At 38.2% G+C, this 14,947-nt stretch overlaps 1 protein-coding gene across 1 annotated transcript; it reads left to right on the forward strand.

Annotated features, from left to right (window-relative positions):
• Window positions 1-12,637: 12,637 nt before the first annotated feature.
• Window positions 12,638-14,425, forward strand: LOC140227804 (uncharacterized). Its single transcript, XM_072308200.1, has 2 exons — window positions 12,638-13,219; window positions 13,529-14,425. Exons 1-2 carry the CDS (start codon window positions 12,638-12,640, stop codon window positions 14,423-14,425), a joined length of 1,479 nt encoding a protein of 492 aa, XP_072164301.1.
• Window positions 14,426-14,947: the final 522 nt, after the last annotated feature.

Consider the following 14,947-nt stretch of genomic DNA (forward strand, 5'->3'; position numbering starts at 1 on the left):
CGCAACTGCTGGCAATTACTGACAGCAACATCAGGAGAATTGCATAACGATTAAATGCGAGCGAGCGAAGCGAGCGAGTTTGAAAATTTTGACATTTTACAGTCCCAAAACTGCCGTTTGTAGCTATATTTTTTCGCCTAGAAATTAAGGGGAGGGGGCGCACCGGGCGCAACTGCTGGCAATTACTGACAGCAACATCAGGAGAATTGCATAACGATAAAATGCGAGCGAGTGAAGCGAGCGAGCTTGAAAATTAATTTTTGACATTACCCCAAACTGCCGTTTGTAGCTATATTTTTTCGCTTCAGAAATTAAGGGGAGGGGGCGCACCGGGCGCAACTGCTGGCAATTACTGACAGCAACATCAGGAGAATTGCATAACGATTAAATGCGAGCGAGCGAAGCGAGCGAGCTTGAAAATTTTGACATTTTACAGTCCCCAAACTGCCGTTTGTAGCTATATTTTTTCGCTTTGGAAATTCGGGGGGGGGGGGGGCGCACCGGGCGCAACTGCTGGCAATTACTGGCAGTAACATCAGGAGAATGGCATAACGGTTAAAATGCGAGCGAGCGAAGCGAGGGAGCTTGAAAATTTTGACATTTTACCGTCCAAAAACTGTCGTTTGTAGCTACATGTATATTTTTTTCGCATTGGAGGGAGGGGACGCCCGGTGCGCCCCTTGGATCCGCCACTGGTAGTCAAGGGTGTCGGTTTATGTTCATGATTGGGGGAGGTATGACCAGCGAGGGGGCGTCGAAGTGACCAAGCGGGAGAAGGATGTCCAAAATCTGCACTTTATATAGAGCATCCCCTAATTTGTTTGTGTTTGTGAGTGTGTGTGTTTCATATAGATGGAAAAGTAAGGAAATAGCCAAGGTCAAGTCTTATTATTGGCAATGCAAGGCATCTTAATATAGACTAGTATGTAAAGCAACACTGCAAAATCAATGATCAAGCTTTGATAGCAAATGTGTACAACCTATCAAACATTGCGCAACATTGCAGCGACTCTTTTTGCCATTCCGATATTCTGAGTACACTGCGCACATCCTGCTTGTATTCAAAATGCCAACCAGGAATCACGCTGAATCACAATCTTTTGTCGTTTCCGGGCTTTTTGAACAATGTTATACCTCTTTAATTATATGGTTAAAAGAAATCTTAGAATAATATCTTTTTTTTCTTGATCATCCTTTCATATCGATTTCAAAAGCAGTTTACTAACCCTTGAATTACCATTTTCGTAGGTTTTTTTCTTTCTTTTTTTTTTTCTTAATCAGCGGATGGGGGGGGGGGGCACGTACCCCCCCCCATGCCCCCGTAGTTACGCCACTGTTCCTAGACCTAGATATTCTAATGAATTTTAGGCGCAATAAAGTCATCCAACCACAATTTGTACACTCACACTCAGTTATCTTTCAGTTTTAACTTTCAGTCATTGAAAAGATTCATATCTACTATTACTAAAGGTTAACCAAGTCCATGTGCTATTACTAATTACATTGAGTAGCAAGTAACTTGCTACTCCCAGAGCTTCCAGAGCTTGCTGCTTCCAGTAGGCTACAATACTGACTGTACTTGGTAGTCAGTGGCGTATCTAGGGAAAACGGCGCCCGTGGCAAGCGCGAAAATTGCGCCCCTAATTTCTGAAAAAGTATTCAACCCCAACCCCATCCCGGTAGGGACTTTAAAAAAGTCCTCATGATAAATGCTTTTTGAAGCACTGAAGAGGGGTCTTTTGAGGGTGATTTAAATGTATAGGCTACCCAAAATTTTGATATATTTTGGCGAGCGAGCGCAGCAAGCGAGCCGAAAATTTTTATATTTCAGCTTTATACATAACATGGAATTCTTGTCATTTTTGGTTATTAAATCTTCGAATTACAATTCTAATCATAGTGACGGCCTTATAGATAACGATTTGTACCAACAGTGTCCAACCCCATCCCGGTAGAGACTTAAAAAAACTCCACGTGGTGTGCTTTTTCAAGCACTTATGGGTCTTTTGAGGGTGTTTTAAATGTTATAGATATTGAAGAATTTTGGCGAGCGAGTGCAGCGAGCGAGCCGAAAATTTTTGTATTTCAGCTTACAAAACATGGAATTCTTGTCATTTTTGGTTATTAAATCTTCGAATGACAATTCTAATCGTGGTCAGAGTCACGTGATGTCAGAGTAGCGGCACCGCATTTCAAGAAGCTCCCGGACTTTTGTAAGAAATTGGTGGAAATACGCAAACTTTCTCCATAACTACCAACAAAATGGATGTGAGAAAGAAGGACTATAACTTTCGTTCGAATACTGCAACGAAGAAGGTGTCACATTCGTCTAATTCGAAAAAGGAGACTGTTCAAGGTGTGGCTAGGAATGCTCCCATAAGTGGCGCCATATTACCTACAGTAGCAACGGGTGGCGCCTGCAGTCCTGTTAACACCTCCACAGCGTCCAGCGCCAGCGATGTTTCACTGGTAGAGGTTAGCGGCCAGCCGGTTGCTGCCCCCATAGTCCCACCTGAACTTTCCGTGTTCATGCAGGAAATGAAGAACATGTTTACGAACTTTACCACCCAGGTGAATACCAAATTAGACTCAGTGGTGAACGAAATTACTAACCTGAAAACTGAGCTTAAAAACACCAAGAAGACTATCTGCGACTTGGAAACTGGACTGACTCATACGTCTGATCGTCTGGACGTGGTTGAAAACGACGCCATTCCAAAAATGCGGTCCTACATTGACAGTAAAATTGCTGAACTGGATGAGAAACTTACCTTAAGCGAGATCCACGATAGGAAGCAGAATCTTCTTATCTATGGAGTGCCATCAAAGCCAAACGAAAACATCCTTGAATCTGTGAACGAGATCTTCTGTAACTTCCTGGATATCACAGAACAGGATGCTGCCCGGATTCCTCTCGTGGCTGCTCACCGGCTGCAACAACCCCAGCGAAGCTCTACCAGGAGCACTTCGGAACCCCAGCCGCCCGCTATCATTGTGCGCTTTGCCCGGATGAACGACAGAGATAAGCTTCTCAACGCCTACGAGCACAGGTCCCGTCAACCACGTCAACCGCGTCGTCAGCCGACTCCTCCGGGAAGTGACCCGGTCCAACCCACCTCTGCCCTTGACAGAGTCTCGATCCGCACGGACTTGCCCCCGAAAATGAAGCGTGAGAGAGGCAGACTTGCATCACTGGCCTACAATCTTCGGAAAAGCCAAAATCTTTCGACGAGGATCAAGATAGCTGGTACGCGAGTTCTTCTTCAAACAAGGAAAAACACGAGGAATGGAGGAACGCCTGAGCGCTGGTCAAACTATACGGAGTGATTATCCACGTAATGTATCCATCTTTTTTCACTTTTCGACACAACAATTCCTACTGTGTATCTTAAGTCCGTTTGATATGATAAAAAAAAAAAAAAATCACACATGCTTATTACATAAGTTCCTGTTCATGTCAAACTGAAACAGATAGGCATAATCGTTTCACTCTTCTCTTGACCCATCGATATGTCAAAATTATCCAATTATACATTATGTATAAAAAATTTTCATGCTGCGATACCACACCTATATACTTAATATACGTTGGTTGTACCCAGATCTCATCGAGAATACAACTTGTGTTAGAACTATTGACCCAGTTTCCATTGAGGTTCTTGGGATTGTTTAAATCAGATGTTTTGATATGATGTGAACAAGCTCCCCGGTTTTATTTTATATAGGAAGTCTTGTCGTTTGATTGTAATATGACATTGACCAAATTCTCAAGACACCTAAAAAAATTGTTGTGAAATTGAATTTATTCCAGTCACAAGGTTTGACACAAGTTGTTGTATTCTTAGAGGCAGCACAACCAGTGTAGCCAAACAGACTCATATGTGATGGGCATATTCCACAGCATTGTTTCTTTTGATAATTTCATTGGGCTTATCATCCAAAGGTACCACTTCATTTTCATTTTCGATGAGATCTATCAACAATCCTCAATCATGCCGCAATGATACAGCTCATTTTAGTTTGTATGAGCTCAGCCCTGAATTCTTTGACCGCTGAATGTAATGATTTTTTGAGTTTGAAGGACATAAAAGTTTTGTTGCTGGTGTTTCAGATACGAATATTGTACTCACTCTATACACATTGGACCCACGACATGTATGCTTTAATACTTTTGTCCAAACACTGATCTTGATTTCACCTGTCACGATGCAAAGTCGATTCCCAATCGCTCTGTCCTGGATACTGATAGAATGATTTTGTATTTTGTATTTTGTATTTTTTTTTGCTTTAATACATAGACTCACTCCGTCTATAATGTAGATACAACATGTTTAAATAATTTTTCGTGCATTACTAGAAATTTGAGTAAAACTGGTCATAGAATCATCATGAGGTAATAGTTTTACTCTTGATGATGTTTGTTTGTTTGCTTTTGGCTGGGTGCTAGTAAACCATTTTGACACGATGTTTTAGTGAGGATGAGGATGGGGGGGGGGGGGATAGTCCGACATAGATTACATGGAGGAGACAGATGGAAATAGTTTTGACTCTGCGTAGGACCCACATTCATGTCTTCTTTTTTTTCATATACTGTATAATTCATGCTTTGGCTCAGGTTATCAACCTCACTTACCTGATTTCGTTACGTAAGAAGATTTCTGTATACAACGCAATTGTACGTAGTCAACCCGCAGGAAAAAACAAAAACAAAAAAAAAAACCTAGCGATTACGTAAGAGCAGTGACTCACTGCGCTCGTGCGTTCAATAGCATTAGCGTTTCGTTATTTTATAGACATGATTTTCATAAGAATGTGAGTTGTTGTACGCATTCCAAATGCCACGTAAGCTGGCTGCGGCATTGTCCACTTCAAATGCAGAATACGTAATGCAGAAGTCTGTAGGCGAGGGTTCATGACTTACCCTAGATGTCATCTTTGTAGCGTCCTTCATGATGGAAATTGGGCAAGGAACGCCAGTCACTATGGTCACATGTGTTGCTCCTTTTGTTCTAGTTTTTGTTTCATCACGAGTTTGCACCATTGGTTTGGCAGTCTTGGGCTGCTCGAAGTTTACTAAAATTGGTTCTTAAGATGTCGAGATGTTGGCAAGTCTCGCTACTCACTCAATCTCTGCATTTTAATTTTGTTTTGATTTCTACTTTATAATTGAGATTCAATGAAATACTCTTATGTTAACTATATACAAGCTAGGCACCTTGATAGGTGGTAATACTCTTGACAATTCAAGACGATTTGTGTTAAATCTGGCTCAAACAGAATCACTGACTTAGTTTTATCGAGGCTTTAGGAACTCTTCAATTCAGCTGTTTTGATATTATATGAAACAAGCTCCCTTATTTTGATTAGGAAGCGTTGTTGTATAATTGTAATTTGGTCTGGTTTGATTTCTTAAAGCATGAAAAAAAAGTTGTTGCAAAATCATATTTATTCCAATCAAAAGCTTGTGGACACAAGTTGTTCTTTTCAAATATCCGTATTGCCAAACAGAATTATTTATGTGATGCGCTTATGCCACAGCGTGATTTCTTTAGATAATCTCAATGGGCTTAATGTCCAAAGGTACCACTTCATTTTTATTTTCGATGAGATCTAACAGTAATCCTCATATCCCGCAATGATACAGCTCATTCTAGTATGTATAATCTCAGCCCTGAATTTTTTGACCGCAGAATGCAATAACTTTCTGAGTTTGAAGCACATGAAGGTTTTGTTGTTCTTTTGTTGTTGTTTTCTCACAGATGCGAATATTGTACTCATTTTATACACCTTGCACCTATAGTTTCATACTAAACTGTCCAAACCCTGATTTTGATTTTGTCTGTCACGGTGCAAAGTTAATTCGCATCTTTGCTCTGTCCATAATGATTTAAGGATGATTTTGTAATCCTTTTGCTTAAATAGACCAACTCTATTTGTTAGAGCCTATCATAGATATTATGTCATTTATAGACATTTCGAATATTTTTGTGTGTTATGTTTGAAAAACTGAGAGAAACTGGTATTACAATCATTATGAAGCAATTGCCTTATTGCTGTTGTTGCTTTTGCTAGCTGTGAGCTAGTATACTATTTTAATACAATGTTCTATAGGATGAGGATAGGGGGGGGGGGGTAGCCTGACATAGTTTCTGTGGTGGATACAGATGGAAATAACTTTGGCTCTACGCGGGAACCATGTTCATGCCTTTTTTTGTTATTTTTCCATTCATTGTATAATACATTGTTTGCTCAGGGTATCAACCCTGCTTGCCTGATTTCTTTATGTACAAAGATTTCGGTTTAACCCAATTTATATAGGCAACTGGGAGAAACTGTTTTGATTACGTAAGAGCAATGACTCACTGCACTTGTACGTGCAGTGGCAACAGCGTACCATTATCATTCTCCTGTAGTCGTGATTTTCATAAGAATGTGAATAGTTGACCGCATTTAAAACGTTATCCAACCAGACTGCATTTTCCCCATTATACATTTAACGAATAATAATGCATGCCGAAGTCTGTTTAGACAAGGGTTTGACTTGCTCCAGCATCCCAGTATAAAGTCCTTCATGATAGAAATTTTGGTGAGGATCTCAAGTCACCGTGGTCACATGCAATGTTCCTTTTAGTTTTTGTATTGGTTTCACCATGATTTCGTGCCATTGTGTTGACGGTCTCGGGCTGCCCGAAGCTCACTAAAATTGGTTTTTATCACGTTGTCAAGTCTCGCCATGGTGTCACTCAACGTCACTCTGAATTTTATTTTGTTCTGCTTTGTTTTGATAGATAAACCTTTGCGGTAGTTCGATGCCCTCAACCTCAGTATAAAGATCCGCAATATTTGTTTTGTATAGGATTTTTTCCCTTCAATATTGCATCAAACTTTGTCAGTTTTCACAAGAATAATATAGCATCCCTTTTATAATCTAATACTGTGTAATAATGTATATTTCATTCATATCGTTAAAAAAAAGTATGATTAATCATACGCTTCCTATTGGTTGCAGCATGATTAATGTGAGCATTTTCTTTAGATTGCTCTTTTTAGTGCTGCTATATTTTCATCGTTCACTTCCGTCATTCTGATTATCTTATATTTCCTCACATACTTTTTGTCAAGACATAACGTAGGGAGCTTCTACTGTTTTTTCTACTGTTTTTTTTTCTCTCTGCTCATATGCCCTGTACTGATTCTGCTGAATTCCGTTTGCAGACCTTGTTATTTAGTGTGTACGCTTTCTACTTGTGTTGTTTATGTCTTCTGTGTTCTTTGATTGTGTCGCTTGAATTCTATGTTAATATGTTTTTGCCTACACGCTGTACTATCCCCAAACTGGGAATTGTTTGTGCTTCATTTACGTCCACATATATCATTCTTTTGCAACCTTGCCAATTGACATGCCTTCATATACTTTATGTTCTGCGTTATGGCTAATCGTCTCAACGCAGCATTTGACTCCCTTGATGACGATGAACTCTTTGATTTGTTAAGACGCTCGCCTACAGAATCAAGAAGTCAGATCAATTCACGTTCTTCCGCACTTTTTGAAAACCTCGTTGCCAATAATGTTAATTTTTCTTCTAATGATTTGTTTAATGGATTTGACTTTGAACATGATTCCACTTTAATCTCCTCCAAATATGTTACGGTTGATCAATTTAAAGATTTTGTGAAAGATTTTTCAGAAAGTATATTTTCTATAGTACATTTGAATATTAGGAGTATGAATAAGCATTTTGATGAATTACAGGTATTGTTAGATAATCAAAACAAACAACAAATATCTGTTATAGGTTTAACAGAAACATGGTTATCATCTGATATTAATTTACCGTATGCATTGAATGGTTATGATTTGATTGTAAATAATAGAGTGAATAGGACCGGCGGCGGGGTTGCGATTTATTTATCTAATGAATTTGATTTTGATACTTGTGATGATTTAAATATAATGAATGATATAATAGAGTCTTTGTTTGTTGAAATTTCCATCCCTCAAAGTAAAAATATTATAGTTGGTGTTGTTTGTAGAACCCCAAATTCCAGTTCTAAAGATTTCTTAGATAGTATTACAAATTTATTAAAAAGCCCTCGTTTTGTTAATAAATGCATTTATATAATGGGTGACTTTAATATTGATTTGATTAAGAGTGATGATAATACGTCACAAGAATTTCTTGAATTATTTTTGTCATCCTCTTTTTTGCCATTAATTTCCAAACCTACACGTGTTACAAATCATTCTGCCACCCTCCTTGATAATATTTTTACTAATTCTTTACAAGTTTTGAGTTCTTCTATAATTTTGTCCGATATGACCGATCACTTTCCAATTGTAACATGCTGTGATCTTAAACATTCGGTTAATAAGTCTTATTTTCCTTCATTTAGACGTAGAGCCACACCAGAAAATTTAGCTAGTCTTGATGCTTGTTTAGATAGGGTTGATTGGTCAAGTGTTTGTGATACTGGTGATGTTAATGTATCATTTGATAATTTTATGGAGATAATCAATAAGCATTTAGATGATTATATTCCTAAATTAAAAGATAAGTCAGTAAATTATAAAACAACACCTAAACTTCCATGGATTTCGAAATCTCTCCTCCGTTCAATTAACAGGAAAAATAGGTTGTATTATAGATTCAAAATGAAAAAAACTGAGGAGTCAAAAAATAAATATACATCATATAAGAATATTTTGATTAAGGTCATACGATCTGAAAAGCGGAAATATTATACCATTCAGATAGAAAAATATAAACATGACGTGAAGAATACATGGAAGATATTAAAGCAGGCCATGAATATATCAAAAAAGAAATATAATATTACAAAAATAAGATTTGATAATAAAATTGTTGAAGATCCTGGTGATATAGCAAATATTTTTAATTCTTATTTTTCAATGATTGGAGAGAATCTGGCAAAAGAAGTACCGCAGTCCGATACGCATTTTGCAAAATTTTTAGGTCAATCCAATCCCAGTTCTATTTTCTTAGCTCCAACTACGAAATATGAAATAATAGACATTGTTACTGCAATGAATGATAAACGAAGTGCCGGTTATGATGATATAAGTAATTTTATCATAAAGGGAATCATATTTTCTATTGCTGATCCACTTTCTCATATTTTTAATAAATCCATAATACATGGTGTTTTTCCTGATTGTATGAAAATTGCTAAGGTGTGTCCTTTATTCAAAAAAGGAGACAGTTTTGATATAAGTAATTATAGACCTATTTCTCTACTTTCATCCCTATCTAAGGTTTTGGAAAAATTGATATTTACAAGAACCATTAAATTTCTTAATTATTATAATGTTTTTACGAATTCTCAATTTGGGTTTCGTCAAAAACATAGCACCATTCATGCTCTTTTGAAGTTTATTGATAACGCCGCACATACTATAGATGACCATTCCCATCTTGTTGGTATCTTCCTGGACTTCTCCAAGGCCTTCGATACAATTAATCACGAAATTTTACTTCATAAATTGTCTCATTATGGTATACGAGGGAAGGCCTTGGAGTGGTTCAGGAGTTACCTGCAAAACCGAAAACAATATGTATCTTTGAACGAGCACAGCTCGTGAAGTTATTAAATGTGGCGTCCCTCAGGGTAGTATATTAGGACCTTTACTTTTCATCATTTACATAAATGATTTTTGTAGATCATCTGATATACTTTCTTTTATACTTTTTGCCGATGATACAAATATTTTTTTCTCCCACCAAAATCCAATTACTCTTGTCGATACTGTTAATTCTGAATTAAAAAAAGTGACTCAATGGATAAGAGCCAATAAGTTATCACTGAATCTTCAGAAAACTAACTATATGTTATTCAGTAAGTCTATAGAAGTTTTACGCACAGATATCATCTTTGATGACGTTCACTTAGAGCGTGTATCTCATACAAAGTTTCTCGGTATTACAGTGGACGATAAACTTTCGTGGAAGCCTCATATTATTAATATTAGTAAAATAATTTCGCGTAATATTGGTATTATTAATAGACTTAAATCTCATATCCCGTTGTCTTCTTTGCTGACGTTGTATTTTTCATTAATATTACCTTATTTAAATTATGGAATCTTAGCATGGGGTAGTGCCCATCAAACTTTATTAGATAGATTATTGTTATTACAAAAAAAAAGCACTTCGTATCATTTGTGGCGTTTCTCCATGTTCCCATGCAGATCCATTATTTGTTAGATATAAGATATTAAAAATCAAAGATTTGTTTTTCTTTCAGCTGGGACAGTTTATGTTTAATTATAACACAAATGCACTTCCCAGCATTTTTGATTCAATGTTTCCACGGAATCAATCTTTTCATAATTATCCCACCAGGCGATCAAATGAGTTTCATTTACCCCTTCTGAGAACGTTATTGGCTCAAAATACATTTATATACACTGGCCCTAGATTTTGGAATTCTTTAAGTTGTGATATAAAAAATTCTTTATCTTTGAATTCGTTTAAGCGTAAGTTAAAAATTTTTTTGTTGAATTCATATTAAGATATATACGATTTATTACTTAGCTGGTCTTTACAGCCTAAGGGTTCATCGTCAATCATTGATTTCATCATTGTGTATTTTTACATTATCTTATTTGTATAAACATTGCTCGGCTGATCGAGCTGAAACACCTCAATTCCCTCTTCTGATCCCGATGTTCAGCGTGTTGGCTTTTCCTTTCATTTCCTTTTTCTTTCTCTCCTTTCTTTCCATTATTCTTTTGTGTTTTATTACTGTCATGGTATACCCTACTGTAAAGTCATGTAATGTCTTGTGTTTCTACTGTCTTGTTCTCTCCTGTCTTTGTTAAAAAAAAAAAAAAAGTTTAATGTATTCACAAGAATCCTTTGAGTGGTTCACAATTTACAAGCATGCTTTTCAGTGAACCTCTCAGTTCTTTCTCTTTTTTTTCCTCCAAACATAACTTTGTATTTTGCCGGTATGCATGTATAATTTCGTATTTGTTAACCATTATCTACCATGTAAAGTCGAATACATGCCTATGTTATATCTTCTGATACATTTCGTGTTATGTTTGACGAAAAAGAAAGAAGGAATGAAATAAATGAAATGAATGAAAGATATAGTGACGGTCTTATAGATAACGATTTATACCAACAGTGTTCAACCCCAATCCCATCCCGGTAGGGACTTAAAAAAAGTCCACTTGATATGCTTTTTCGAGCACTTAAAAGGTTTTTTTTTTTTTTTTTGAGGGTGATATAAAATCTGATAAATTTTGATAAATTTTGGCGAGCGAGCGTAGCGAGCGAGCCGACAATTTTTGTATTTCACCTTACAAAACATGGAATTCTTGTCATTTTTTGGTTATTCAATCTTACAATATTCTAATCAAGATATAGTGACGGCTTCATAGATAACCATTTATGCCAACAAACAAAGGACTTGGAAAAATACTCTGAATTACTACGATTGAGTGAGCCGAAATTTGTATATTTCCACGTCATCATTACGTTTTGTTCTTCTTGTTTTTTTTTGTTTTTTTTTTTGATAAATTTTGGCGAGCGGGCGCAGCGAGCGAGCCGAAAATTTTTATATTTCAGTGTTACAAAACATGGAATTCATGGAATTCCTGTTTTGTTTTTATCTTGTTTGATTTGGTTTTCTGCCCCCCCCCCCCCCCCCCATTCTCCTTCCCCCCGTCCGGGCGAGATTTTTTTCTTCTTCTTCTTTTTTTTTTCTCGTTTTTTTTTTTTTTCACGTGCCCTTTTGCCCCCCCCCCCCCAGATACGCCACTGTTGGTAGTTGATACTACTGACTTAGCATGCAATGTGCCTATAATAGGCTGCAGCGCAGCATGCATTGTACACACATAATATTACGCATCATACACAATTTACGGTACCGCGTACGGTATAATACCGGTAAACGGTGAACATTATGCGCAATGTATCTTCGCAATTCGGTCAGGAAGCAAAGCAGGGATCGGGAATGTCTACTGTTTGCGCGTCAGCTTCACGCGCGGTGTAGTAACGTAGTATTAACACGTACTGTTACACGAGTTCTTTAGTGCGTATGATATTATGTAACTCCATAATGTATCATCATCCACACAAACATTAAAACAAGGAAGAGAGAGAGAGAAAATGAACGCAAAAGAAAGGCGGAATTCAAAATGGAAATAAAAGCTTTTGTTTCATTTGTCAACATCTAAGCATTGCTGAAGAGGGGTGTTGAATAGCTCAAACACCTCCCTTTTGCCCAAGGGGGGTGTTTGAACACCTTAAACACCCCCCTTTTGGCAAAGGGGGGTGTTTGAACACCCAAAACACCCCCCCCCCCCTCGGTACGCCCTTGGACAAACTACATGTAGTTGATGTGATCTCCTCCACTCCAATGAACCACCATAAATCAGTTTTACTGAGCATACTTAGTAAAACATGGTACACATTACTAATCAACACACATCTCTTAAATTGTGCCTCTCTTTGTTCGGTTTTAAAATGCCAATTCTAACGTCATGCTTCGTATGACCTTCCCCATTTCTAATATTTGGTAAATGCTAATTACATATTTCTGCCGATACTAACCCAGTCTGTGTGTTTACTGCTATGTGTTTCTTTTGCTACTCAGACAGACAGATACCATGGCAACGTTTCATCAAATCAGCAGCCTGAATCTGGAGTGTCTTATCTGCCTGACACTGTTCAACCAACCTAAATCACTGACATGTTCACACACTTTCTGCAAAGGATGCCTGGAACGAGTCTACCAAACTCAGCTAAGCCAACAAGCAATAACATGCCCTGTATGCAGGAAAGGAACTCTCGTACCCAGTGGAGATGTGAGTAAGTTACAAACAAACGTAACCCTCAGTTCTCTGGTGGACGAAGTGAAGACCAAGAATCCAACATGTACTGTTTGTGAGGCGGACGAAAAGCCGCCAGCTGTGTCCTACTGTCAGGACTGTGCGAAAAATATGTGTAAATCGTGTGAGAGAGTCCACTTTGCCTGGCAACCATTCTCCAACCACGAAGTGGTGCCCGTGAGCGAGGTGCTCTCGGGAAAAGTTCCGCTTAGGAGCCGACGGAAATGCAACAAACATCCCAGTGTTGATGAAGACTGTTTCTGTACCCATTGTCGGGAGAATATTTGCAGTACGGGTGAGATGCTAGAGCACTTGCAAGCAGGCCATCAGCTTGAAAGGGCAACCGTTCATGAGGAGAATGTAAAGAAAAATATCAAGGAGTTACAGGAACGGACAAAATTAAAGAAAACAACCATTGAAAATCATATCGATTTCATAGAGACACAACGCAATGAAATAACAACTATCCTGAGAAAGCTGAAGGATGACATCGACAAGACGTACGAGGAATACATACACCTATTATCAAACAGAAGAGAGGCGATGAAATGCCAAGTGCAACGATTGTCTGAAAAATTCAAGAAGGAATTACAAACTATGAAGGAAAAGAGTCGCTAAACAGTCAGTCACGTGATCGCTATGGAAGAGCTGGTAACTAACGGTATGAAGGTACCGCTAGAGAAAGAAGCCTTGTCTGCACACGACACGCTGTGCGAGAACTTGAAGAGCTTTCTGGGACAAGATGATCCTGACGACCAATCACCAAGAAGTGTGACAGAACGGGCTAAGAAGATTTCATTCCGTAGTTACGTGAAGGTCAATGAACTTTTTCTTGGAGAGTTGAAAGGTTACACGTGGGGTGTCAAAGCAGACGTAGAGCTCCCTCTCAAAAACAGCATGAACTGTATCACTCGTACACCAGACGGTAAGATGGCGGTGGGATCGGGTCAAGGCGGAATCCATCTCTACTCCCCTGATGGCGAGTTACAGCTGACCGTACTGAACGATGTCAATGTCCTTGAAAGTGGATTCCTGTCTGATGGTCGAAGCGTTGTACGTGGTAAGAATAACAAGATATCACTCTACACTCCACAGTGGGAGAAGCTCGACGTCACGTTCGAGACGATGAGTGTTGAGGAAGGAGGGATTGGTGGTCTCACTGTGGATAGAGATGATAATATCTACGTGAGTTATAAGAAACCCCAAAAGATCCAGGTATTTACCCCACAGGGTGGTAAGGCAGTAAGGGAAGTATTGTGTGATGGATATTTACTTGAACAAATATTCTCCTTTCAGTCCACGGGGAAGTTTATGATGAGAAGTGTATCAGGTGTCGTGTGCCTTGATGGTAAGGGTAAAAAGGATAAAGTCTTGAACAAGGATTCGAAAGCTATGTATGCCTTGCCGGCTGTTTGTCGAGATGATTCGGTCATCGTAGCCTGGTTAAAGCACGAGGAGGGTCTTGTCAGTATCGATCGATACACGAGAGATTTGGAGCAAGTGCACAATATCGTCACTGATTTTAAAATACAAAAACCGGAAAGATGTTGGTACTATCTACAATAGTTTGAGAGTGGTGAGATAGCTTTCTGCACTCCAAATAGACTCTACATATTTGGTGGGATGTAATTAGAAATATGACAGGCCTAGATGATTTTTGTCCCGCAGAAGCATGTATGTTGAACTAGAAATGTCACTATGCGACTGGAATGCCTCCGCCATATCGCATGATTCTGTTATTAGGTCTACATTTCATCTTGACAATATGAGAAGACAGTTTTACGAGATAAGTGGTAAAAAGATTGACATGAAGTGTTTGAAAGTTTGGATCAACCACAAATGTGTTGGTTGTTTACATTCCTTGAACCAGCTTTCATTTCGATGGTTGACTTGCTACAGCCGAGAGCAAGTACGAGTTGAATGGCATGATGTATGCTGACAATACACAAGTTTACATTTGGTAGAGAATTAACAATATTATAAGAGTAATCAGTCTGAAGAAATCCCAGGTTTGTATGGCCGACATAATTAGTCAGTTCATAATAGTCTTAAATTCAATGATATTAAAGACTGAGGTTCTTTACAAGA

The sequence above is a fragment of the Diadema setosum genome, chromosome 4, assembly GCF_964275005.1.
Source record: "Diadema setosum chromosome 4, eeDiaSeto1, whole genome shotgun sequence".
NCBI classification, from domain to species: domain Eukaryota; kingdom Metazoa; phylum Echinodermata; class Echinoidea; order Diadematoida; family Diadematidae; genus Diadema; species Diadema setosum.

What these genes read in the sequence shown, in the direction of transcription:
- LOC140227804 (XM_072308200.1), top strand. Translation starts at nt 12,638, where the DNA reads ATGGCAACGTTTCATCAAATCAGCAGCCTGAATCTGGAGTGTCTTATC. An exon ending in CAACCGTTCATGAGGAGAAT is followed by an intron (nt 13,220 to 13,528) that starts GTAAAGAAAAAT and finishes AACGGTATGAAG; the next exon opens with GTACCGCTAGAGAAAGAAGC.